The sequence below is a fragment of the Canis lupus genome, chromosome X (assembly GCF_048164855.1).
Source record: "Canis lupus baileyi chromosome X, mCanLup2.hap1, whole genome shotgun sequence".
Lineage (NCBI taxonomy): Eukaryota > Metazoa > Chordata > Mammalia > Carnivora > Canidae > Canis > Canis lupus.
Window position 1 is genome coordinate 47052041 of NC_132876.1, and position 25364 is coordinate 47077404.

General features: G+C 39.7%; 1 protein-coding gene across 2 annotated transcripts; it reads left to right on the plus strand.

Moving 5' to 3' along the window:
- The first annotated feature begins 10364 nt into the window (after positions 1–10364).
- MORF4L2 (mortality factor 4 like 2) lies at positions 10365–23259 on the plus strand. Of its 2 annotated transcripts, none has more exons than XM_072816364.1 (4): positions 10365–10428; positions 13191–13279; positions 20115–20219; positions 21710–23259. In XM_072816364.1, exon 4 carries the CDS (start codon positions 21734–21736, stop codon positions 22598–22600), a length of 867 nt encoding a protein of 288 aa, XP_072672465.1. In that variant the 5' UTR covers positions 10365–10428; positions 13191–13279; positions 20115–20219; positions 21710–21733; the 3' UTR covers positions 22601–23259. The 2 variants fall into 2 exon arrangements, with proteins under 2 accessions (XP_072672465.1, XP_072672463.1); XM_072816362.1 differs by lacking the exon at positions 10365–10428 and adding an exon at positions 11683–11822.
- The last annotated feature ends 2105 nt before the right edge of the window (positions 23260–25364 follow it).

A 25364-nucleotide genomic window follows, 5' to 3' on the forward strand; every position in this document is an offset into this window, starting at 1 on the left:
AGTTCAGTTGTGAACTCCATTAAGGTAGGAATACCTTCTTCATCTGTAACTAAGAGCACAGTGCTTGAAACAATGGAGGTGGGCAATAAATACTAGCTGAATGAATAAATGAAAGTGCTAAAGTAAGTGCTTTTGGCTCTAGTGCCAAATCTCTCTGGTTGGAGTAGTCAATGTGTAAGTTTTCTTGTGTTTTTGGAGGAGTAAGTAGTAGTGGGAACAGGTATGAGAAGAAGATGAGTCCACAAGATAATTGGGAGGCTAGAGCTTGTGGGAAGCTGAGGTTGGAGCTCTTTGGGTTTTGTTTGAATAGTTTTTTGGTTGTTTTTTAAAAGTCAGTGTTATGTAATTCTTTCCTCATTCCAAAGCAAAAACTTTTAAAACTTTCTCTTTGCTCCGAGATGTAAGAACAATCTCTTTGGGCTGGCTTTCACCTACCAATATTGCCTCATCTCCCTTGGATTCATTCATAAATGTTTGTGGGGCACCTGCCACAATATCCCAGGCATTGTGCTAAATATATGTGCAACACAGTGAAGAAGAAACATAGCCCCTGCCTCAGAGGGCTTATATTCTGGTGGAGGAGACAAATGTGGACTAAGTTATTAGAGAATAATAAAATGGAGAAAATGTGGAAGCATTATGGAAATATTTAAGAGAGGGACTTGATCTAGTTGTGGTCAAAATTTGGGGAAGGGATGTCCTAGAAGGCTTCCCTGAGACAGGGACATTTAAGATATGACTTAAAAGAGAAGTAAGAGAGATGGAAGGAGGAAGGACCTAAAGAGAGGCAAAAGAGAAGAAAGGGTCTGGGAGGAGAGTTTTAAAGAAGGAAGTGATATAACAGATTTGCATTTTGCAAAGAATATTCTGAGTGCAATGTGGGGATAAAATTGTAGGGAGACAGGAGTAGGTCATTAGTTGAAAATAATCATGGCGTAAAAAGTGGAAAATAGTGGGTGCTAGAGGAACATAAAGCAAAGATACTTAACCTGGAGATCAAGAAAGTCTTCCTGGGATCCCTGGGTGGCGCAGCGGTTTAGCGCCTGCCTTTGGCCCAGGGCGCGATCCTGGAGACCCAGGATCGAGTCCCACGTCGGGCTCCCGGTGCATGGAGCCTGCTTCTCCCTCTGCCTAGGTCTCTGCCTCTCTCTCTCTCTCTCTCTCTCTCTCTATCATAAATAAATAAAAATTAAAAAAAAAAAAAAAAGAAAGTCTTCCTGAAGACATAACATTTCAAGTGAGACCCAAAGTCTGGGTTAGCTATGGTGAGGAGTTTGGGGGTGAGGAGTTGAAGAAAGTCTCTGACACAATGACCTTCTGCTTTAGCCAAAGAAGCTATCATTTTTGTAATACTTTGGTCCCAACTTGGAATGCCAACTGCCTTTTTCTTCTAGGCAAATCATGTCTATCTTTCTAAGGCCACCTTTCAAACCCACCTTCTCTGATCATGCCCAGATATGGCTTCTCTTGCTTCTAAACTCCTATTCCATGTTTGTCACTTAGCATTTTAAAATACACTATTTAGTATTTTTACTTTACACATATCCCCAAGCTCCCTGTAAGATCCTTGAATTTACAAACTGTCTTCTATTCTGGCATCATCCTGGATACCTAGCCCTTAAGTTACTCTCATTAAATGAATAAATGGCTGGCTCAGTTGGTGGAGCATGCAACTCTTGATCTCAGGGTCATGAGTTCAAGCCCCATGATAGGTGTGGAGCCTGCTTTAAAAAAAGGATGATGCATGAATGAATGAATGAGTGAATGAGTGAGTGAATGAGGCACTATAGTCCCACAGGCCTCCTTTAGTAACTATTACCTGTGAAGCTGACAAGGAAAGGAGTCTGCTTTCTCTAAATGATTTCTGTTAACTTGCATCCAAAGACCTAAAATTTGAAATCGACAGCTCCTTCCCACTGGTCACTGCTTCTCACCCCCTTCCAATCCTGCACCCCTCTCACCACCACCACCACCTTCTATTGTTTCTTCTGTCTTCTGGTTCTCAGCCAGGATGAGAAAATGGTCTAGCTGTCCTCAGAGACTTACGCCAGCCTGGACGGCTCTGCAGTGCCATGAAGGGCCAGGACTTTTGTTTACAGCTGGGACCATGGTGAGGTGGTGAGCACAGCTGACAGCCCCACTCTGGAGTAAACATCAATCTTCCTCTGTCCTCCCAGCCAAGTTTCACAGACCAGCTCTATTGAAAGCTGGCAGCACCCGCCTGGGTCTCACTGACATCCCACCCACAACTCTGGCCTAGGAGCAGCTGAGTGAATCTCGGCTTTGTACCTTTTTAGGAACTTCCCTTGCTCTCTTCTCTGTCCCCAGTTTCTAATCATGTTACCTCCACCTTCAGGGCCTTGAAAGAACATGTCCTCCTCGGTCCCCACACCCTAACAATGCTCCACCTCTCCGACCATATCTCACTTCCAGCAGTGTACTAACACCCTTCTTTGCTCAGTGACACAGTAAAAACACAAGAACCCAATCACATAGCTTTCAATATGCACCTTATGGAGCCTACCTTTCCAAGCTCAGCAGACAGGCTTCCAGGTTCTTGGACAAGAGTGCATGTATGTGTGCGTGTATGTATGTGCCTGTATGTTTATATACTCTTTGCCTTCAGTTGGCTTTCCCAAATGTTTTAAAACCTGCAAATCAGATAGGGCCTAGAGTCTTCAAAGAATACTTTTTGAGATTCCAAGTGAGGTCCTCTTCACCACATATTCTGCTGCCTGGCTCCCTCCTTCCATAGTAGCTTTGGCCTCTCCAGTACTCACCTGGGATATGAAGACTTTTTACACTACTAGCTGCCTCTTGCCCCCAAGTTCCCTTTGCCCGTGATTCTCTGCTGCCTAACAGAGCTTTAATCAATTACCTGATACCAATTTCCATGGTTTTCAAACTCCCCTACTCCCAAATGCCCAAGAGATATGATATACCTCTTTCACTAATAGTGGCTCATTACAACAGCTTCTTCAGGGGTCTGGTAGAGGGGGACTGCAGTCCCTAGGAGATTCTCCTTCTAGGAGACCTTATCAGAACTTCTGATGCACAGGCGTTTTCAATTTAAAATCTCCCCTCTCCATATTTTTACATGGCACATCACAACTAAAGGGATGTACATCCCTAGGTTAATTAGTACTCTTCTAAAGAGAAACCTATGTGTGTTCTCCTCCCCATGACTAATGAAACACTTTTTGTTGTTGTTGTTTTTAACTGTTTTATTATGGAAGACTTCAAAAAATACACAAAATTAGAAAGAATGGTATAATGAACCCCCATGTACCCATCATAAAGCTTCAACAATCTGAAGATGTACCACTCTAAGTACTGCTGGTTTGTCCTCTAATATGTCAGCTGAAGTTTCAAAAGACATAGCTTTTGTCATTCCTAATAAAATGGGGACTGTGGGTGCAGGTTATAAGCATAAACAAGTTATCTTTGGGAAACTGGCTCAAGGCATTTTGTTGAGGCAATGATCAGATTATAGGAGTCAACCCACACTGGTGAAAATCAGTCCCCATTTCTGTTGGTTGCTGTGTAACAAGGATTACTTAACATGATGATTGCAAGTAAAGCCTGTGGTTCACAAAACCGCAAATTTCAGGATATTGCATGCTAAGCTACTGACTCAGGAAGGGGAAACCAAGGCTTTATGTGCAAGCTTGGCATTCCAGGGTCACCCAAGGACTGCATTGATTAGATTTAGGGTCTCAGTCATCTGAAGCAAACTCTTTCTACTTAAATGGATGGATCAGTTGAAGTAGGGGAGGCTTGATTATAGGAGGAGAGAGGATCTAGAAGAGAACAAATACCTTAAAAGGATAAAACATTCCCATGACTATTTCCATCCTTTGCCTTGTCATTGGCTAGCAAACTAGACTAATACAGACTAATCTGCTGAATGGTTTGTGAAATCCCTATATAATGAGGCAGGTATAAATGGATAGGAAAACATTATTTTTTTAAAGATTTTATTTATTCATTCATGAGAGAGAGAGAGAGAGAGAGAGAGGAAGAGACAGGCAGAGGGAGAAGCAGGCTCCACATGCAGGGAGCCCGATGCGGAACTGGATCCCAGAACCCCAGGATCACGCCCTGGGCTGAAGGCAGGCGCCAAACTACTGAGCCACCCAGGGAGCCCCGAAAAACATTATTATTAAAGAAATACCATTTTTCTTAGCCTTAAACTATTCAGGTTTTTTAACTTTTAAATTAACCAATGTCTTTTAAAAATCACCTAATAAGCTAGTCAGAACCAAATGAAAAAATATCAAAATAACCTAAAAAGGCAACAATTTAATCTATTATCCAGAAGCCATGAGAGGACACTATATACTCTCCAGAACAGACTGACACTATCTTCCAGATCTAGCAAGGCTCTTATCCACCAGGCAAGAGCAACAGATACTGTTAGGCAGGGCAGGTTGCCTCTGTACAAGGGTCCCCAACAAGAGGCAAAACGTGGAAGCTGAAATTCATTCTTTCACTGTCTTGGTGGAGCTCCAACAACTCTGAGAAAGAAAAGTATTATTCTCATTGTTTCACTGGAGTGGACACTTCTTTACAATTTGTTTGCCCCCAGGTGGCTCATGTTTCTAATTAACACAAAGGCATTGTATGAGCAAATGGTGGCCTTGAAAATTAATGTAGCCATTTAGTGTTCCCTCTGAAGGCTGGGACCATAAACAGACTCTATCTGGACTTGGGTCTTGAAGCCAAACAAAAAGTATCCTAGGAAACCCTTGAAACAGATTGCGAAGACAATGATTCAACTATAAATGCAAAAGGAAGAAGAGTAACTTGCATTTTCTGAGGACCCACTAAGAGTCAGGAATCTGTTGAAGCTTTATCCTACTTAGTAAGTAAAAGGAGCAGGAGAGTCTTCACATTGGAGAGGGTAGGACTGCATAAAGAAAAAAAAAAACATGGGCTTTGGAGTCAGAAAGACGTTTGAATGTTTGCTCTGCCATTTACTAGTTGGCAACCTGAAGTGAGTATTTAACTTCTCTGGGCTTCAGTGAAGATTCAGTAAGATAACAAATGTAAAGAACTGAGCACACTGCTGTGATACACAGAAGGCATTCAGTTCCTATGTCTTTTTCTGCTACTACCCTGACTCCAAAGTTAATTCACACTATTCACATCCTTTGCCTTGAGATCTTATTCAACAGAGTAGAACATAATGATGGGTCCACTAGAGAGAATATTGGAGTGAGAGTCAGGAGATGTAGGTTCCAATGCCAGACATATCCTCTGTTATAGTACGTAAGGTAGGTTACTCTCCTATCCTGACTGTCAATAAAGCAGGAGAACATACATAACTCTAACTGTCAAAAGGAAAAAGTAAAGGAAATCACTTTTCTTGGCCACCTACCATGAATTATACACTATGCTAAGTCCTTTTACATACTTTATATACTCTATTTTTTATTTTATTTATTTATTCACAAGACACACACACAGAGAGAGGCAAAGACACAGGCAGAGGGAGAAGCAGACTCCCTGTGGGGAGCCTGATGCAGGACTCGATCCCAGGACCCCAAGATCATGACCTGAACCCAAGGCAGATGCTCAACCACTGAACCACCCAGGGATCCCCATACTTTATATACTCTAAATCAGCACTGTACCATAGAGCTTTCTAGGATGGTGGGAATGTTCTCTATCTGTTGATGTCCCAGATGATACTAATACTAGCCATAAGTAGCTATTGGGCCCTTGAAATGTGGTTAGGACAACTGAAAAACTGAATTTTTCATTTTACTTAACTTTCATTCGAATTTAAATATCCACGTGTCTAGTGGCTACTGTTTTAGATACTGCAGCTGTAACATGATGAAGCAGGAATATTTGTTCCCACCTAACATACGGTAAAACTGAGGCTCAGAAAAGTTAAAGAACATGATAAAAGTTACATAAACAGCAAGAAACTAAACAAGATTCAAAACGGAGCAATAGAAAGTTTAGCAGGATCCCAGGATCCGGGATAGAGTCCCACATCGGGCTCCTTGAGGGGAGCCTGCTTCTCCCTCTGCCTGTGTGTGTGTGTGTGTCTCTCTCTCTCTCATGAATAAACAAATGAAATCTTTTTTTAAAAAAAGAAAGTTTAGCAGGGTAGTACTGTCAGATATAAAAGGAATTACCCAGACTCTACCACTTACAAGTTGTGTGACCAAAGGAAAATAATTATAGTCTCTAGAACTCATTTTCATTATCTATAAAATGATAATCATCACCTAATTTACAGGCCTATTGTTGGGATTAATATATATAGAGCTATATAGTGTGTCCCATAATAGGCTTTCAACAACTGTTTCTTCACCACCCCGATTTCTCTCCTACACATAGAAGAGCTTCAGACATAAACTAAAAAAGAGAAGTGTAGGGTAGAGAGAGCATTTGGGAAATATAAAAGCAAGAAGGGAAACACTTATGAGCTTTATGTGATATCTTATTATAGAATAGATATGAGAGGGTATGAAATCAAGATATTTCCACTTATTTGGTTTGCTTTCCTGCCGTCTTCTTGGTACTCTAGTCAATGTTATTCAAAGTAGCAAACAAAGAATCTGTAACGTATTTTGAGGCCCAGAAAGACAAGATATTATAGCTGATCAACAAGAACTGACAAGGGCCTGGGCTGGAGAAGCAGGCAAAGTTCAAATCCTGACTTCCATACTTGTGCACACTGAGAAAACAATCGAACATCCCTATATGTTAGTTTTAAATCTTAAAATGTGTCTGATAATATGCAGGGTGTTGTATGTCTGAAACTAATATACTATACTTCAATAAAAAAGGACAAAAATTTTTGAAAAAATATACAGGGTGTCTCAATAGCTATCATTACCTCGCTCTACATTCTGCAGCACCCTCTAGTGGAGTGTACAAAAATCAACATCGCATTTCTCCCTTCCAAAGCAGTGGTTTTAACTTCAGGATACATTGGAATCACAAGAACAGTGTAACAGAGATTACCAAACTCTACCCCTAGGATTTCTGATTCATTAGGTTTGAGGTGGGGCCTGAACATCTGAATTTCTGACAACTTCCCCAAAAGTGATTATAATGCTACCAGTGTGTCTAAGAACCACAGCTCTAAATCTCGACCCTCTTGAAAGCCATCTAGGAAAAGCCCACAGCAAATATCATTCTTAATGGGGAAACACTGGGAGCCTTTCCCCTAAGATCAGGAACAAGACAGGGATGTCAAATCTCACCACTGCTATTCAACATAGTACTAGAAGTCCTAGCCTCAGCAATCAGACAACAAAAAGAAATAAAAGGCATTCGAATTGGCAAAGAAGAAGTCAAATCTCCCTCTTCGCAGATGACATGATACTACACATAGAAGACCCAAAAGACTCCATCCCAAGATTGCTAGAACTCATACAGCAATTTGGCAGTGTGGCAGGATACAAAATCAATGCCCAGAAGTCAGTGTCATTTTTATACACTAACAATGAGATGGAAGAAAGAGAAATTAAGGAGTCAATCCCATTTACAATTTCACCCAAAAGCGTAAGATACCTAGGAATAAACCTAACCAAAGAGGTGAAGGATCTATACCCTAAAAACTACAGAACACTTCTGAAAGAAATTGAGGAAGACACAAAGAGATGGAAAAATATTCCATGCTCATGGATTGGAAGAATTAATATTGTGAAAATGTCAATGCTATCTAGGGCAATTTACACATTTAATGCAATCCCTATCAAAATACCATGGACTTTCTTCAGAGAGTTGGAACAAATCATCTTAAGATTTGTGTGGAATCAGAAAAGACCCCGAATAGCCAGGGGAATATTTAAAAAGAAAACCATAGCTGATGGCATCACAATGCCAGATTTCAGGTTGTACTACAAAGCTGTGGTCACCAAGACAGTATGGTACTGGCACAAAAACAGACACCTAGATCAATGGAACAGAATAGAGAACCCAGAAGTGGAACCTGAACTTTATGGTCAACTAATATTCGACAAAGCAGGAAAGACTATCCACTGGAAAAAAGACAGTCTCTTCAATAAATGGTGCTGGGAAAATTGGACATCCACATGCAGAAGAATGAAACTAGACCATTCTGTTACACCATACACAAAGATAAACTCAAAATGGATGAAAGATCTAAATGTGAGACAAGATTCCATCAAAATCCTAGAGGAGAACACAGGCAACACCCTTTTTGAACTTGGCCACAGCAATTTCTTGCAAGATACATCCATGAAGGCAAGAGAAACAAAAGCAAAAATGAACTATTGGGACTTCATCAAGATAAGAAGCTTTTGCACAGCAAAAGAACAGTCCACAAAACTAAAAGACAACCTACAGAATGGGAGAAGATATTTGCAAATGACATATCAGATAAAGGGCTAGTTTCCAAGATCTATAAAGAACTTATTCAACTCAACACCAAAGAAACAAACAATCCAATCATGAAATGGGCAAAAGACATGAAGAGAAATCTCACAGAGGAAGACATAGACATGGCCAACAAGCACCTGAGAAAATGCTCCGCATCACTTGCCATCAGAGAAATACAAATCAAAACCACAATGAGATACCACCTCACACCAGTGAAAATGGGGAAAATTAACAAGGCAGGAAACAACAAATGTAGAGGATGTGAAGAAAGGGGAACGCTCTTGCACTGTTGGTGGGAATGTGAACTGGTACAGCCACTCTGCAAAACTGTGTGGAGGTTCCTCAAAGAGTTAAAAATAGATCTGCCCTACAAGCCAGCAATTGCACTGCTGGGGATTTACCCCCGAAGATACAGATGCAGTGAAACGCCGGGACACCTGCACCTCGATGTTTCTAGCAGCAATGTCCACAATAGCCAAATGGTGGAAGGAGCCTCAGTGTCCATCGAAAGATGAATGGATAAAGAAGATATGGTCTATGTATACAATGGAATATTACTCAGCCATTAGAAACGACAAATACCCACCATTTGCTTATACACGGTTGGAACTCAAGGGTATTATGCTGAGTGAAATAAGTCAATCGGAGAAGGACAAACATTATATGGTCTCATTCATTTGGGGAATATAAAAAATAGTGAAAGGGTATAAAGGGGAAAGGAGAAGAAATGAGTGGGAAATATCAGAAAGGGAGACAGAACATGAGAGACTCCTAACTCTGGGAAACGAACTAGGGCTGGTAGAAAGGGAGGTGGGCGGGGGCTGGGGGTGACTGGGTGACGGGCACTGAGGGGGGCACTTGATGAGATGAGCACTGGGTGTTGTGCTATATGTTGGCAAATTGAACTCCAATAAAAAAAATAGATAAATAAATAAATAAATATAAAAACAAATCTCGGCCCTCACCCCTCTGTGTGTGCGTGTGCACATGCATGCATGCACACAAGTGTATATGATTGATAATTTAAAAATATTAATTTTTGTTTTTTTGAAGTTTATTTATTCACCCATCTAATAAGGAATTTGTGAGGAATAAAAGAATATCCATGTATAGGATATGACACAGGATCTAAAATATAGAAAGCATGCAAAAACCTAAGTATCAGTGAACATAAATCGTCTACTCAAGGTCTCACAGCTAGTAAGCCGGGAATTAAAATTAAGTCTCTAACTCCAAAGACATAACAAAGTGTAGCAGTACCACTACAAAAAATAGGGTGCAAACACACTTATTTAATAAAAATTTGAAGAGAAAAAGATCAGTTTTCAATATCAGGGTCCAAGTTCTTATCTGTCTTTATTGACTAAATATCCACCTACATTTTCCACTGGGGAGTGTTGTTAGCATTGGAAAAGATGCACAGAAAAGATTCAGATCTTCATGGGCATCAGTGCCTGGGGTCATTGATCAATTCTGACCCCACAAAAAGGCAAGGAAGAAAGGAAAGAGGGCTGGAGGGGAGAATTTTTTTAAAGAAGAAATAAGGAAAAACATATGAATCTAGAGCTATAGTTCTCTGTCTGGTTGGGCTAATTACAAATGTTAATTTGATTTTTCCTTAGCAATGAAAGATATACATGACCTCTATACATTGTGGAATTCAACAAATCAGAAAGGGGGGTAAAGGGATCCCTGGGTGGCGCAGCGGTTTAGCGCCTGCCTTTGGCCCAGGGCGCGATCCTGGAGACCCGGGATCGAATCCCACATCGGGCTCCTGGTGCATGGAGCGGGCTTCTCCCTCTGCCTGTGTCTCTGCCTCTCTCTCTCTCTCTCTCTCTGTGACTATCATAAATAAATAAAAATTTTTTAAAAAAATCTAAAAAAAAGAAAGGGGGGGAAAAATCCCAGGATTCCAGGGACTAACAGCCAATCCTTTGCTGGGATTTGGTGGCATCTAGTGGCAGATTCAGGAGGTATAAACCTCACCCAGAGAACTTTCTGGAAAACTAGCTGAGTGCTACTTGCCTGAAGGGCACTGTGCTTGGAGATCAAAACAAAAAGGTAAGAGAGCCTCAGCTTCTACAGAAATTGAGAGTCTCTATGTGTGTGTGTGTATGTGTATATATATATATATACATATATATATATAGAGAGAGAGAGAGAGAGAGAGAGAGAAACTGAAGGGGAAGGTTATCACATACAGATATTTGAGGCAGAAAATTGTGTTTGTGCCAACAGAATGGCAGGCAACGTTGGAGGGGGGAGAGAGGATACTAGGGAACCGAAAAAAAAAGCTGCTCTTTGGAATTGCTAAGATGGGAACGTTTGACTCTTACCTTTTGGACGGCTATGGTTTAAAACAGGATTTTGGCAAGAGAAAAAACGTGGGAAGCAAGTGTATTTTTACGGTCTGAAATTAAATCGCTAGGAGAGGTAAAAATATTCCTGGCAAATGCTCTTTATTGGTTATGGTCGCCTTGACTTATTTTATTTTTCATTAGAACAATTTTCAAACTTCTAGAAAAGTAGAGAATATTCTGTACACAGCGCGCGTGCACGCGCACATGCACATACGCATGTGCGCGCGCATACACGCACGCCCGGATTCCAGGACACACGCCGACCCCAACGCTGTCTCTCAACGCTAGGGGCGCACGCCTGCGCACAGACACCACCTCCAACGCCACGAGGGCTGCCGCGCGCACATCCCAATCTCAAGGCCACGGGAGCTCGCCCGCGCACACAGAGGCCCCAACACCACGCCCACACACACCCACCACCCCAGCTTGTACACACATTAAAACACCCGCTCTGTTTTCTTTTTCACTCCGATAGTTGCGCAAGAGGTTGGGGGCGTGGCCCCAAATTTGACCTCGCGCTTCCCCACTCGCGGGAACCTTAGCTCATTTCCGCCCATCCTGTTTCCGCAGGCCACGTAGGCACTTCCTTTCCCAGTGGAAAAAAAAAACCCATAATGCCTCCCTGCAGGGGAAAAAAAAAAAAAAAAAACTCTGGCCAGGGGAACTCTGGGTCGTGAAAATAGGCCACGTGAACACCCTGCCCTATAGACTTATGACCCAACGGCTGTCGCGCTTTTGAAGGGCGGGCTAAGAACCTAAGAGGGCAAGCGTCATTGGCCAGAGCCTTCTCTAAAGCAGAAAGATGATTGGTTTGCTTCAAGCCTTAACCGTGAAGAAGCAGGTTGCTAGCACCCGCCTTTACTGCGGCGAAGAGTCATCGCTGACGTGTTAGGCTTCGTCCAATCATTTGGTTATGGAACATTCTAAAACTTAGACAAGACGATTATCATTGGCTGGAGACCATAAGCCCGCCTCCAGGGTGACGTGTCTGCCTATGGATATCAGTTGCCAGAGAAACCTGGCTTTACTATGGCGGTTGGAGGGACGGCAGTGATCACACGTCGGCTGCTGGAAAGAACTGGATTCTCGTTTCAGGTTTCGGGGTGGGGGTGGGGTGAAAGGGTTTATGGTTTATTTCTATCGTCGCATATATTGACAATATTAAGTAGTGCCTTCACAGTTGGGCAGAGCTGCTTTCAAATTCCTACTCGCCAACGCCCAGCTTGGGCTGGCTCCTGTTCTTTCAGTGTCTCGGTTTCCATGTTTGTAAAATGGTGATAGTGATAGTATCTACCTCAGAGACGTGTACCTCAGAGGCTTGTACTGTGTATTAGTGCGTATAAGACGCTTAATACCAATCCTGGTTCCGAAAGATATTCGCTATTATTGTGGAGTGAAAAACCCGCGTAATAGAATGAGAAAAAAAACAAATTGTGTAAATTTGTTCATTACAGTGCTTTTTCTGCTCATCAGATTCTTCTTATAAGAAATTTGAGCTTTAAAAGAGACATATCAATCTTTGCCGATGAAATAATTTACTATTTGAGAATTAGCTCAAAATAGCGGGGATTGGAATTTTCCATATTGAAAAGTTTAAAAGGCGGGGGGTGGGGGAGATGGAGAACGAGAGCGATGAGGAGATGAACCACATGCGATGAGTAGGCCTTGTTTGGATCCTGATTTGAACACACCAACTTAAAAACACTTTAAGATGCATCGGGAAAATTTGAAAATGGATTTGATGTGTTTTTTTTTTTAAGGAATTGAAGTCAATTTTTTAGACGTTATAATGGCATTAATGGTTGTGTTTTCAAATTATCTTTATTTTGTAGAGGTATATAGGAAAATATTTGTGGATTAAGTAATAAAATGTCGGAGAATGACTTCAAATACGTTGATGACTGGGATTTGCTTCAAGATAATCTCAGCGGTAGAGGGAAGTGGGGAAGGGTATAGATGAAACAAAACTGGCCCTAAGTTAATAATTGTTTGAGCTAAGTGATGGGGCATATGAGGTTCCTTTTATTATTCCGTCATCCTTGGTATGTGTTTGACATTTTCTGTAATAAAATACATAAAATCAGCTATTCAGTGAGCTTAAAAAAAATCGGAGTGGGGGGAGCAGTGGGTGGGGTTATAGATAAAGCAAGATGGCCTTCAGTTGGTAATTGTTGAAGCTGGGTGATTGGTATAGGTTTATAATACTCTTCCTTCTACATTTTTATTCATTTGAAATTATCCTTATTAAAAAGTATAAAAATACAGTTACTTTATCAAAAATAAGGATAAATGTACAATAAATTTGAAAATATAACCACAAAAAAGGAAAAAGACACATTTGTACATTATTTATCAGCAGTGGTGTCCTTTGTGTGTGATAAAATGCATTGGTTGATGGAGAAAAAAAGGATCTCATATCTTTTTACTTTATGTCCTTTTCTGTCCCCTTCTTTGACCTTCCAGGCCAACATCAGAAAAGCTAAGTTTGCTGTATAATAAGGATCAGAAGATCTGATCCTGATTGCAGAACCATCCCTGATTACAGAATCTGAGTAAGTGCCTCCCTTCTCCTGGTCTCAATTTTCAAATAAGATAATTCCGCATAACCTTCCTAACTGTCCAGGAATATTTTGAAGATTAATAAGCCCCTATCTGGGAAAGCACTCTAAATTCTAAGAAGGGAAAGATGAAGCTAAGTCCACTGGTGATTCCAGTATAGCAAGGACCCAAACAACAGAGGACTGTATGATCTTACATTCTTTGATAAAAGATATTATACTTGATACCCTATAGTTAGTTTCATATATATATATATATTTGAAATTTTTATGGCATCTCATGTACAACATAATTTAATGGTTGAGAGCAAATACTGACTTCTTAATTTGGATTCTATCTCTACCACTTATGTGATCCTGGGCAAGATACTTAACTCCCTTTGTTGCTAAATTACCTAATGTGTAAAATAGAAATGATAATAGTTCTAGTTTGTAGGATTTTTGAAGAGATTTTGTGTAAAGTACCAGGACAGTGCTTGGCATATATAAGTGTTTGCTTTAATAATAATTATGGTTCTGTTAGTCATTCTGGTACATCCTGGTTTACACACACATAAACTCTAAACTTCTAAAAGCAGTGGATTCTTCTGTTTGGAAATGTAAAAAAATTAATACTGTTGGTTTCTTTCCTGATTTTTCCAGAAGCAGCAGTTACCATAGAACTGAATTCTGAAATTACGACTTCTGGTTTGTCTTAACAATCTAGAAAGATTTTGAGTTTATTGATCATATTTATTATAAGAGAATTTCCAGGAGCTATAATTTTAACTAGGAAATAATAACTATATTCAGTGTGTTAACAGCTTTTGTGTCATTCCTCCTTCGTCTCAGACTCAAAAAATATGTTAAACAGAAAGGAAGTGTTCCAAGATTCAGAGGAGAATGGATAATAAATGTAACTGGCATGGTATATGTGTATTAGAAGGTTTATTCCAACAAACCATAGGAGATGTTGTTCACATTCATTGTGATACACCCATACCAAAATGTTAGCCTTAGGAGTCTGCATTCCTAAATGGCCCATCACTTGCATGAGATGAAGGAAGGTTTTTTTCAGTTACTTGAGAGCTTCATTTTCCCATGGAGTCACTATATTTTCCTTGTAACTTTTTTTTTGCCCCTTCTGAAAACTGGGTTGCAGAGGAGGGCGCTGCCATGGTGGAAAAGATGGAGTAGATGGGTAGGCACAAAACCCCTTTACAGGAGGCCATTTGGAGAATGATTAAGGGCAAAAGGCAGGGAGGTGGGCTGTTAAGCTGGTATGAGCTTAGAGAAGGCAAGGTCCAGGGTATCCTGAAATGGAAAAAGCCTCAGAGAGGAAAAGGACCTTGACCTGTGCCTCCCAAGAATGGGGGCAGAACCTAGAAGGGGAGGGGGGAACAGTCTGAATGGTATGCCTACAAAATGTATGATACACAGTGATACTTTACTGAAAAGTCCAGCTGTGTGGGATCTAAGGATAAAAATCAAAATCACTGAATTTTAAATATATATATTTTTATACAGGTTTTTAGTCATGTAATATGTGAATATATTATCTTCATAATGAAAAAGTTTTAAGTAATACAGAATAGGCTCGGGTTTCCATTTCTTCACTTCCAATTCTCTTACTCTCCAGAGTTAACTGCTATTAGTTTTATTCCCTTTGAGATCTCTAAATTATGTACCCTGTTTAAAAACATACATATATATATAAAATACTGTTTTGTGTTTTCTTTTACATAAATATGGTATCACACTATAAGTATTATTTTGCAACTTGCTATTTTTATTCAGTAGATTATCTTGGATGTCTTCATGGCCATTCATGGAGTTCTATTTGATTCCTTTCAACAGTGGTATTCTTTTAACTAGCATGATAATCCATTTAAGGAAAAAAATACCTTTTATCTTTCTAAATCACTAGTGATAGTCCTCCAGGTTTACTCCAGTGTTTTGCTATTACAAATAACTCCTCAAACATCCTTGGAAACCATTTACAAGTATTAGAATATTCTAGGGCAACATCTGTGTCTTTATGATAATTAAACCAATGTAATACTGGTGTGAGAACAGACATCACTGTGACAGAACAGGTGACCTAAAAATGGTAATAACCTTTAAAAATTGAATAATCAGAAATCATTGGGAAGAGTACCTTAAAAGATGCATGTACATCTAGGAATTTAAAATGTCCTATGATAGAATTTCAAATCAGTGAGGAAAGGATGACCTCTTCAATAATTAATAATAGGAAAAGTTATGTATTTGGAATAATCTAGGCATACCAAGAAATATAGGAAATCATGCTTATTGATTTGAGAACGTTTTCCCTAGATGTGACCTAAATGCCAAAGGTCACAAAGGAGAAGGTTGACATATTTGTCTGTGTGATACGTACATGCACACACAGACAGACCCAGAGAAGGAAAAGGAGTTTGGAAAAAATATTTCCAACATACCCAAGAAAACTTAGGATTTGATTGTTAGAAATCAATAAAGGAAGCAAACAACCTAACTGAAAGAGAACAAAAACATTCACATAAGAAAAAGATACACATGAAAATATGAAAGATACTCCAAGATATTACTACATACTATAAGCAAAAAAAAAGTTTCCAAAAGATGTTTATCCTATGTTGTTGAAGGTATAGGTGAATGAACTTTAATGTTTTTGCTGGGAGTACAAATTAGAGGGGTTCTTTGCAAATTAAATTTGCCTTTATCTCCTCAAAGTTTAAACAGTTCTTCTGAGAATAATTCTGAAATTCCTAATGCTCTAATATATCTGTACACTTAGGTCTATTATAGCATTTCTATAATAATGAAGTATTGGAAACTTAATGTTGATTAATAAGGGACTGGTTAAATTCTGGCACATCAAGATAGAGTGATGTGGATATTAAAAAGAATGAGCTAGGTGTGTGTGGACAAAATGATGCCCACAGTGATAAAAGGTATGGGGCAATATGTCTCATCTTTGCCAAATCAAATATAAAATACACATTTAGTTTTAAAGATACGTATTCGTGTGAGTATGTACATAAGATCTGAAAGCCTACACACTCATTCTGGGATGGGGGTGGGTAAAGGGAGAATTCCTCCATCTTTATGTATTTTGGAATTTATATATACATATGTAAAAGAAAGATTACCTACAAAATTAACTACTTGGGCAAAATACAGATTTTCAGTTCATAATTTACAAAATAAATTCTGGATAATTAAATTAAAATCTAAAACCTCCATTAGTATGACATCATTTAACACTGGAAGGAAAAACTAATATTTCATTATATAAAACTTTAAAATCTTAACATCAAGCTTTGTAAAAGAAGATTAGGGGAAATAATTGTCCCAGACTGACAACTCTTGATATATAAAAAGATCCTATAGATGTTACAGTCACTAAAACCCAATTGAATGGGCACAGGACAAAAGCCTATATACCCAATAGATGCTTTTTAAATGTTAAAGCATCTCTAGTAAATGGAAACAGTAAACATTTTATCAAATTTTGTAAATGAGCCTAGCCATTGCTCACCAGAGTATAAGTGATAGTTTTACACACTACTTGTAAGGTTAGAAATTAGTACAGCATGGGGGAAGTAATTTGGCAACATGTTATTACCTCTTGACCCACTAAATCTGCATCTGTAAATATTAAATAATAGGAAATAGGACAGAAATGTAGTAGTTATTACAGGGTAAATTGAAGGGGAATCACTTTCCACAAAGGTTAGATTAAGGTATGACCATTTGATGATAAACAGCTCTCCAGATTTACATATATTATGTTACATGGGGAAAATAACCAGTGGTGATATCGATTTTTTTTAGGGAGGATTAGATGTGATGTCCAATATAAGCTCACCTCTGTTTAAATGAGAATTTACACAGAAAATAAAAAGAACTAGGCCAAACCCACAAATGTGTTTTCTCAATGTCTGGCTTATCTTAGAGCTGACTTATAGAAAACAAGTGGAAAAATACTTGATGACCTGTCCCTAATTTGTGCCTCCATTTTCTTGATGTGTTGAATTTCTTCCTCGCTTGGATTCACCTAAGTGTTGCTCTGAAATATATACAGTACAAATAACAAGACCTGTGGCAAGTAGATTAATGGTGTAGTTCTGTAACCAAAACTAACACAAGATGTTTAATAAACTTTGGAGTACTAATGTTAGCTTCATACGGTATTGGAGATGGAAGAGAAATGTGGACTAGTGTTGGAGAGTTAGGAAGGAAATAGGACTTGTGTGGTATTTAGATGGAGACAAGGGAGAGCATGATGGGAGCAAAGAGTAGGTATACTAAGCCAGTAAACAACATTAGTAAAACCTGAAACTCAAGACAATCTAGCAAACTCAAAGTTTAAAGTGGCCCCAAATTAATCTATAGTGTAAACTTTTTAAATGAATGTGCACAGCACATCTGTCATTGACCATGGAAGCAGTGTTAATCTGGGAAGGGAGGTACAAAGTGCAAAGCTGTCCAGAAACTTGTATTAAAAGTGGAGCCAGACATCAAAAAGGCAGGTATTCCCTTCTTTTGATGTCTGATTTCTGACTTTCAGGTAGGAATAGTTGCTTGTTTGGTCTGTAGGATACTTAATAAAAATAAAAGTACTGGGATGCCTGGGTGGCTCAAGTGGTTGAGCGTCTGCCTTTGGCTCGGCGTGATCCCAGGATTCTGAGATTGAGTCCCGCATTGGGCTCCCTGAGTGGAGCCTGCTTCTCTCTGCCTGCCCCTCCCTCCCTCTCTCTCTCTCTCTCTCATGAGTAAATAAATCTTAAAAAAGTACTGAGAATTTCTGTAAAGGCTATTTTTGTGGCGTTTTTAAAGATTTTATTTATTTACTCATGAGTGACAGAGGCAGAGACACAGGCAGAGGGAGAAGCAGGCTCCATGCAGGGAGCCCAATGCGAGATTCAATCCCAGGACTCCAGGATCATGCCGTGGGCCAAAGGCAGGCGTTAAACCACTTAGCCACCCAGGGATCCCCTATTTTTGTGGCTTTATTCACTGTCGCAAACGTTGACTTGTGGTACAGGTACTTCTCTATATAATGTCAGACATTTCATTGAGACTTCATGAGTGATAGAAGAATTTGTAGAGAGTAACAGAATTCACCCAGTTAATTAGAACCGGGTAGAATTTGTTTTTCATAGTTTTCCTATGAATGAATATATGTAATTAGTGCCAACGATGTACAGTAGAGTCAGCTATCATTTTCAAGTTCCTCAGTAAGGAATTGCTGATGACCGTGAGACTTCCAAAAATCTTCCTGTCCAACCTGGCCTTACTTCTGTTTTACACTGGCTGGCACTGAGCCATCTTGCTTTCTTTAGTTGATATTTTAATTATTCCCTTTGTTTTGTGGAAACTTTGCACTATATTAGCTCTGAGGTAGGTTTTCTGTATTTAACTAAAAACTCTGATACACTCAGATACTTTGTCCCCTGTCCTGGTCACAATGAATGTTTGTTTAGAAATATTTTTGTATGCTTGATAGCTTATAGTGTAATGCCATGACACACTGGTCACTGACCGTTCACAGGATGTGTCTGTATATCCCTCTCAGGCAGGTTTCTGATTCCCACAGGTTCTGTATCCGTATTCACAGATTTTGATGCTCTCTGAGGACCACCTTTGCCCTTTATTTTCTACTCTTTGGGTACTTTTACTTAGAGGATATCGTTTGCTTCATGAAAGCCCTAGCACTCGGGCCTCTTTCTAATAACTGGTTTCCCTGATTCTAGGTTCTAGTTGACTAGCATTTTTTACCTCTATTTCCCCCAACAGGGCTTTCCTGACACCTGCTCACATCATTTTAAGGGTAGGGATTGGCTGAGGGGCTTTTTCTGTGGGTGAAAGTCCACAGTTAACCAAAGAAACCTGGTTTAAGGCTGATCCACCATCATCCCTCATTTCTTACCAGAGGTTACACCGATTTTAACAGTCTGGTATTTATTCACCTAGGTACTTATGCATTTGTACATAACAGTTTAAAACAGGAATTTGATCACACACTACATAAGAATTATATGAGACTGATTGTTACTTCCCGACCTGTGCTGTCTTTTTGGGATCCTATTGTACATATTATGCAATATGCCTATTTACCCAATAATGTAGAATTGAGCATCTTTCCATGTTCATACGTGGTTCTCTGCTTAATTCATTTGAATGTTCTTCCATAGTTTGCATACATAATTTATATTACCACTTTCCTATTGAATATTTGTGTTTCCAGTTCTTCAGTATTAAAAACACCACTGCAGTGAACATCTTTATATCCATATTCACATGTATTCCTATAAGATACTTTGCTAGCGGGATCCCTGGGTGGCTCAGCGGTTGAGCACCTGCCTTCGGCCCAGGGCATGATCCTGGAGTTCCGGGATCAAGTCCCACGTCGGGCTCCCTGCATTGAGCCTGCTTCTCCCTCTGCCTGTGTCTCTCTGCCTCTCTCTCTCTCTGTGTCTCTCATGAATAAATAAAATCTTAAAAAAATAAAACGTTGAAAGATAGTAAACTTAAAAAAAAAGATATTTCGCTAGCTATTTAGCCAAATCATATTTATGAAGTTCTTAAGAACCTGTGAAATCTGAGGGTAGTTTCCCTCATTCCATAGATGAAAAAAAGAGACTAAGAGAGCATACATATTTTGCCCAAGTCCTCACAACTTTTAAAAGGCAGAGCCTAAATGAAGTAGGTCTAACAGTGGAACTTACATATTTTCTCTGATATTACAGTTGCAAACCACATGGTCAAAAAATTAGATTTTTAAAAATTTTTTTCTGAATTAAAGTTTATCTTCATTGCAGATACCTGTTTTCCTTTCTAGGTTGTGTCTTCCACCTCATCCTTCCAGACCATCCCAGGAGATTTGGGAGGTTCCATCTGGGAAAACACTAGGAGTACTTGGAAGGGAAAGAAGGAAGAGGATTATGTAAGTCAAAAAAATTGCTTCCTGTGTCACACTATAAGAATCATAGCCCCCTATTTTTCATCTTTATCTTACTAGTTCCCTCTGCTGCATTTTATACTGTACATTATCCCTTTCCTTTCTTAAAACTCTTTTGACTTATTTGGCTTCCAAAATAACATTCTCCTAATTCTTCTATGGCTGCTCTGACCATTTTTGTGTTGTTTTTGGTCTCTGCTAATCCCTTAAATACCATTCTTTTAGGTTTTTCCAGAATTTCATACTTTGGTTCAGTTTTTCTTCCTCTTCTGTCCATGAATGACTTTGATGGCTTTCCTAGCTTCCAGTAGTAGCTGTGTGATGATTACCCTCAGATCTCCATTTCAGGCTCTGACCTTCACCTGAGCTTTAAAGTTAAATATCTAACTTTACATCTCACACGTAGTAGATCCAGTACTGAAGTTCTTTCCTCTCTAATCCACTTCCTCCTCCTCTAGATGCAGTCTTATTTGGTGATAGTACTAATGACCTAATCACCCATTCTCAAAACCTGGAGTCATCACTGACTTCTCTCTGATTTATCACCTTCTCCAACAAGCTAATACTGACAGTGGTGTCATGTACCATTTCTTGTTTGCTCCAAAATACTCTGTGCCTATAACCGTCATTGTACTAACCTCGTTTTTTTTTTTTTTTTTTTTAAGATTTTATTTATTTATTCATGATAGTCACACAGAGAGAGAGAGAGAGGCAGAGACACAGGCAGAGGGAGAAGCAGGCTCCATGCAGGGAGCCCGATGTGGGATTCGATCCCGGGTCTCCAGGATCGCGCCCTGGGCCAAGGGCAGGCGCCAAACCGCTGCGCCACCCAGGGATCCCTAACCTCGTTTTTTTAATTGTCACCTTAGATTTAAACCCTAGGACCTAGCATAGTATCTGTCCCAAAGCAGATAGGCAATAATGTATGATAACTAATTGAATAGATGCATTTGTACAAAGCCACCTTTGACTGCTCCCTCTTCTTCATTTACCAATTTCTGTATTCAGTTTCCCTTGACTCTGTCATCACCCTAGTTCAGGATTACTTGGACTCCTACAAAAACATTTACTGCTACTCATTTTGCCTCCAGTCAACTAATCTTTCTTTGTTCTTTTATCTTGTCATTTATCCTGTTCAGACAGTTTTAATTTCAATTCCACTGCCTTTTGTAGTTTCTTTTCCATTTAATTTATTTTTTTTCTAAAATTATATTTCTGTCTTTGGAGTGGCACCAAAAAACTAACTTATGGGCAAGTCTGATGAGCGATTGGATGGGGTGAGTAGTGGTTGGTAGTGAAAATCAAAAAGAGGGTGGAAGTAGTAAGTCAGTCACTTACAAATGATCCTGAACTAGGATTTGAAATCTAAATTCCAAGAAAATAGCTTGTGTTTTACTGTGGTAGGCCTTTATGAAGTAATATGTGTTAAAGGTCACGATAGAAAACAACGAAGTAAAATATTTTATATATTACAGTGGTTGGAATAAAAACAGGGTTGAATGAGTTCCAGAAAGCAGGGTTCTCAAACTCGTGGACAACAATCTGCAGAAGAAGACAACTTCAAAAAACCAACTAGAAGTAATATGCAGAGAAGTAAGATGAGAGGGGCCTCCTCAGGAAAGAAGACTGCTGGTCCACAGCAGAAGAATCTGGAACCAGCTCTCCCAGGCAGATGGGGGGGTCGCTCTGCAGAGAACCCCCCTTCAGGATCAGTGAGGAAGACCAGAAAGAACAAACAGAAGACACCTGGAAACGGTGATGGTGGCAGTACCAGTGAAGCACCCCAGCCACCTCGGAAGAAAAGGGCCCGGGCAGACCCCACTGTTGAAAGTGAGGAGGCATTTAAGAATAGAATGGAAGTTAAAGTGAAGATTCCTGAAGAATTAAAACCATGGCTTGTTGAGGACTGGGACTTAGTTACCAGGCAGAAGCAGCTGTTTCAACTCCCTGCTAAGAAAAATGTAGATGCTATTCTGGAAGAGTATGCAAATTGTAAGAAGTCGCAGGGAAATGTTGATAATAAGGAGTATGCAGTTAATGAAGTTGTGGCAGGAATAAAAGAATATTTCAATGTGATGTTGGGCACTCAGCTGCTCTACAAATTTGAGAGGCCCCAGTATGCTGAAATTCTCTTGGCTCACCCTGATGCACCAATGTCCCAGGTTTATGGAGCCCCACACCTACTGAGATTATTTGTAAGAATTGGAGCAATGTTGGCGTATACGCCCCTTGATGAGAAGAGCCTTGCATTATTGTTGGGCTATTTGCATGATTTCCTAAAATATCTGGCAAAGAATGCTACATCTCTGTTTACTGCCAGTGATTACAAAGTGGCTTCGGCTGAGTACCACCGCAAAGCCCTGTGAGGGTCTACTGACCACTCACTGTTATGTCTGGTATCTGTAAACACTCTTTTCGTTCTTAGTCTTTTTCTTGTATAATTGATGTTCTTTAAAATTGTTAATGTATAACAGGGCTTATGTTTCAGTTTGTTTTCTGTTGTGTTTTTAAACAGAAAATGAAAGGAGTACAAGCTCCTTTTCTCATTTCAAAGTTGCTACCAGTGTACGCAGTAATTAGACGAAGAAGAAACATTCAGTAGAACATTTTATTGCCTAGTTGACAACATTGCTTGAATGCTGGTGGTTCTATCCCTTTGACACTACACAATTTTCTAATATGTGTTAATGCTATGTGACAAAATGCCCTGATTCCTAGTGCCAAAGGTTCAACTTAATGTATATACCTGAAAACCCATGCATTTGTGCTCTTTTTTTTATGGTGCTTGAAGTAAAACAGCCCATCCTCTGCAAGTCCATCTATGTTGTTCCTTAGGCATTCTATCTTTGCTCAAATTGTTGAAGGATGGTGATTTGTTTCATGGTTTTTGTATTTGAGTCTAATGCACGTTCTAACATGATAGAGGCAATGCATTATTGTGTAGCCACGGTTTTCTGGAGAAGTTGATATTTTAGGAATTGTATTTCAGATCTTAAATAAAATTTGTTTCTAAATTTCAAAGCAAGTATTTTGCAGCATGCCTTTAATATTATTGAGGCTGACTAGTCCGCGGGCTCGGGAAAGATCTAGGTGGTATCAGAGAGTTCTGACTCCCAGTAAAAGAATTCCTTTTTCTGTTGGGTGTGGCAGCCAGGAGTATGCTGTCATTGCCAGTTCCCCTCCTCTTCCCTCATTGTGGCTTCTCAGAGTGACTGCTTTCTAGTGCTGCTTATAAGAACTCCTTGCCCCTGTGAATTGGGCTGGCATAACAGAATATTTAGTGGATACTATAATAGTTCCTTACACTTACGCAGAGCTTTGCTCTTGACCACAAAAGAAAATATGGGCAGCCACCTTCAGAAATACTTAACAGATTTTGGACCAAGGATGGCCGCTTTCCCTAGTTCCAACATTGAGTTCATGTTCTGTTTTTATAATCCCTTAGACATAATAGTGGGAATCTAGAGTAGGGGATTTGTGGAGGAGGGTTGATGGATGTCTATGATTATAAATCCATTCTATAAGGAAATTTACCAAACCAAGTTTTGTTTCATGACAGTGTTTTTTTACTTCTATAGTAAAAACATAAATTATCATGGTTACTGGAGAGATTTTAGAAAATACAGTAAGAACAAATCTGGAAATGAGTCCTGTATGATCCTCCTAGATCAGTCAGGGTCCCAGCAGGAAATAAATTTTATTCAAATCGATGATTTGAGAAGTTTAATAGAGAATTTTTTCCCAAGTTGTCAACAGAGGAGTAAAGTCATGGTGTGTATTAGTTTGCTAGGGCTGCCACATCAAAGTATCATAAACTAGGTGGCTTAAACAACAGAAATTTATTTTCTCATAGTTACAGAGTCTAGAAGTCCAAAATCAAGATGCTGGCAGGGTTGGTTTCTTCTGAGGCCTCTCCTTGGCTTGTAGATGGCTGCCTTCCTGTGACTTCACATGGTCCTTAACCTGTGTACCTGTCTGTCCCAATCTCTTCTAAGGAGGCCTAATGACCCCATTTTAACTTAACTGCCTGTAAAGATTCCAACTCCAAACACAGTCCCATTCTAAGGTACTGGGGGGTTAAGATTTCACAATATGAATTTAGAGGTCACACAATTCAGCCTGCAATATGGTGTTACCTATAAGCTAAGAGTAGAGTAGGAGGGGAGGAGGGAGTGATTACTCGTTGGTAGTTGTATAGAAAGGGCCACCTGACAGTAGCTGTGATCTGGACGATGCACTTAGTTCACAGAGACCTCAAAGAATCCAGGATGGCATATAAAATACCTGAATTCACTCTTCTTGGTATTACCCTTTAACCAAAATGGAAGCCAAAGGAAGTAAAGTCTTTGATGTGATCTATATTGGTAAGCTTGGTGGACACAACACAGAGGAAAAATGGATCAGAGGGGACAACTAAAAGATTTCTAGCACACGCATACCTGAAATAACCATAGTTCATATTTTGCCATAGTCTTAGAACTATTATGTCCTCTGAGGGACCTAGGGCCTAGCCAACTAGAAGATTTCTTAAGGACTCGTAACATTTAGAGGACAGTTGTGTAATAGTTTATAACACTCACAAAACACTGTGTTTCCTTCGTTCCTGAAACTTTGAATAGGAGGCATAGCAAACAGATGGATCTTAGCTCACACACTTGAACATGTTAGAAATACCACATTTTAAAATTGCCTTTAGGGGTGCCTGGGTGGCTCAGTTGGTTAAGTGTCCAACTCTTGGTTTTGACCCATCATGATCTTATGGGTTGTGGGATCGAGCCCTACATTATACTCTGCACTCAGAGTCTGAAGATTCTCATCCTCTGACCCTCCCCTGTGCACATGCATGTGCATGCATTCACATTCTCTCAAGTCTTTTAAAGATACTATTCAGGGATCCCTGGGTGGCGCAGCGGTTTAGCGCCTGCCTTTGGCCCAGGGCGCGATCCTGGAGACCCAGGATCGAATCCCACGTCGGGCTCCCGGTGCATGGAGCCTGCTTCTCCCTCTGCCTGTGTCTCTGCCTCTCTCTCTCTCTCTATCTCTGTGTGACTATCATAAATAAATAAAAATTTTAAAAAAAAAGATACTATTCACCAATTCATGAGACACAGACATAGGCAGAGAGAGAAG

Coding starts and splice junctions, on each gene's coding strand:
- MORF4L2 (XM_072816364.1), top strand. CDS start 21,734: ATGAGTTCCAGAAAGCAGGGTTCTCAAACTCGTGGACAACAATCTGCA.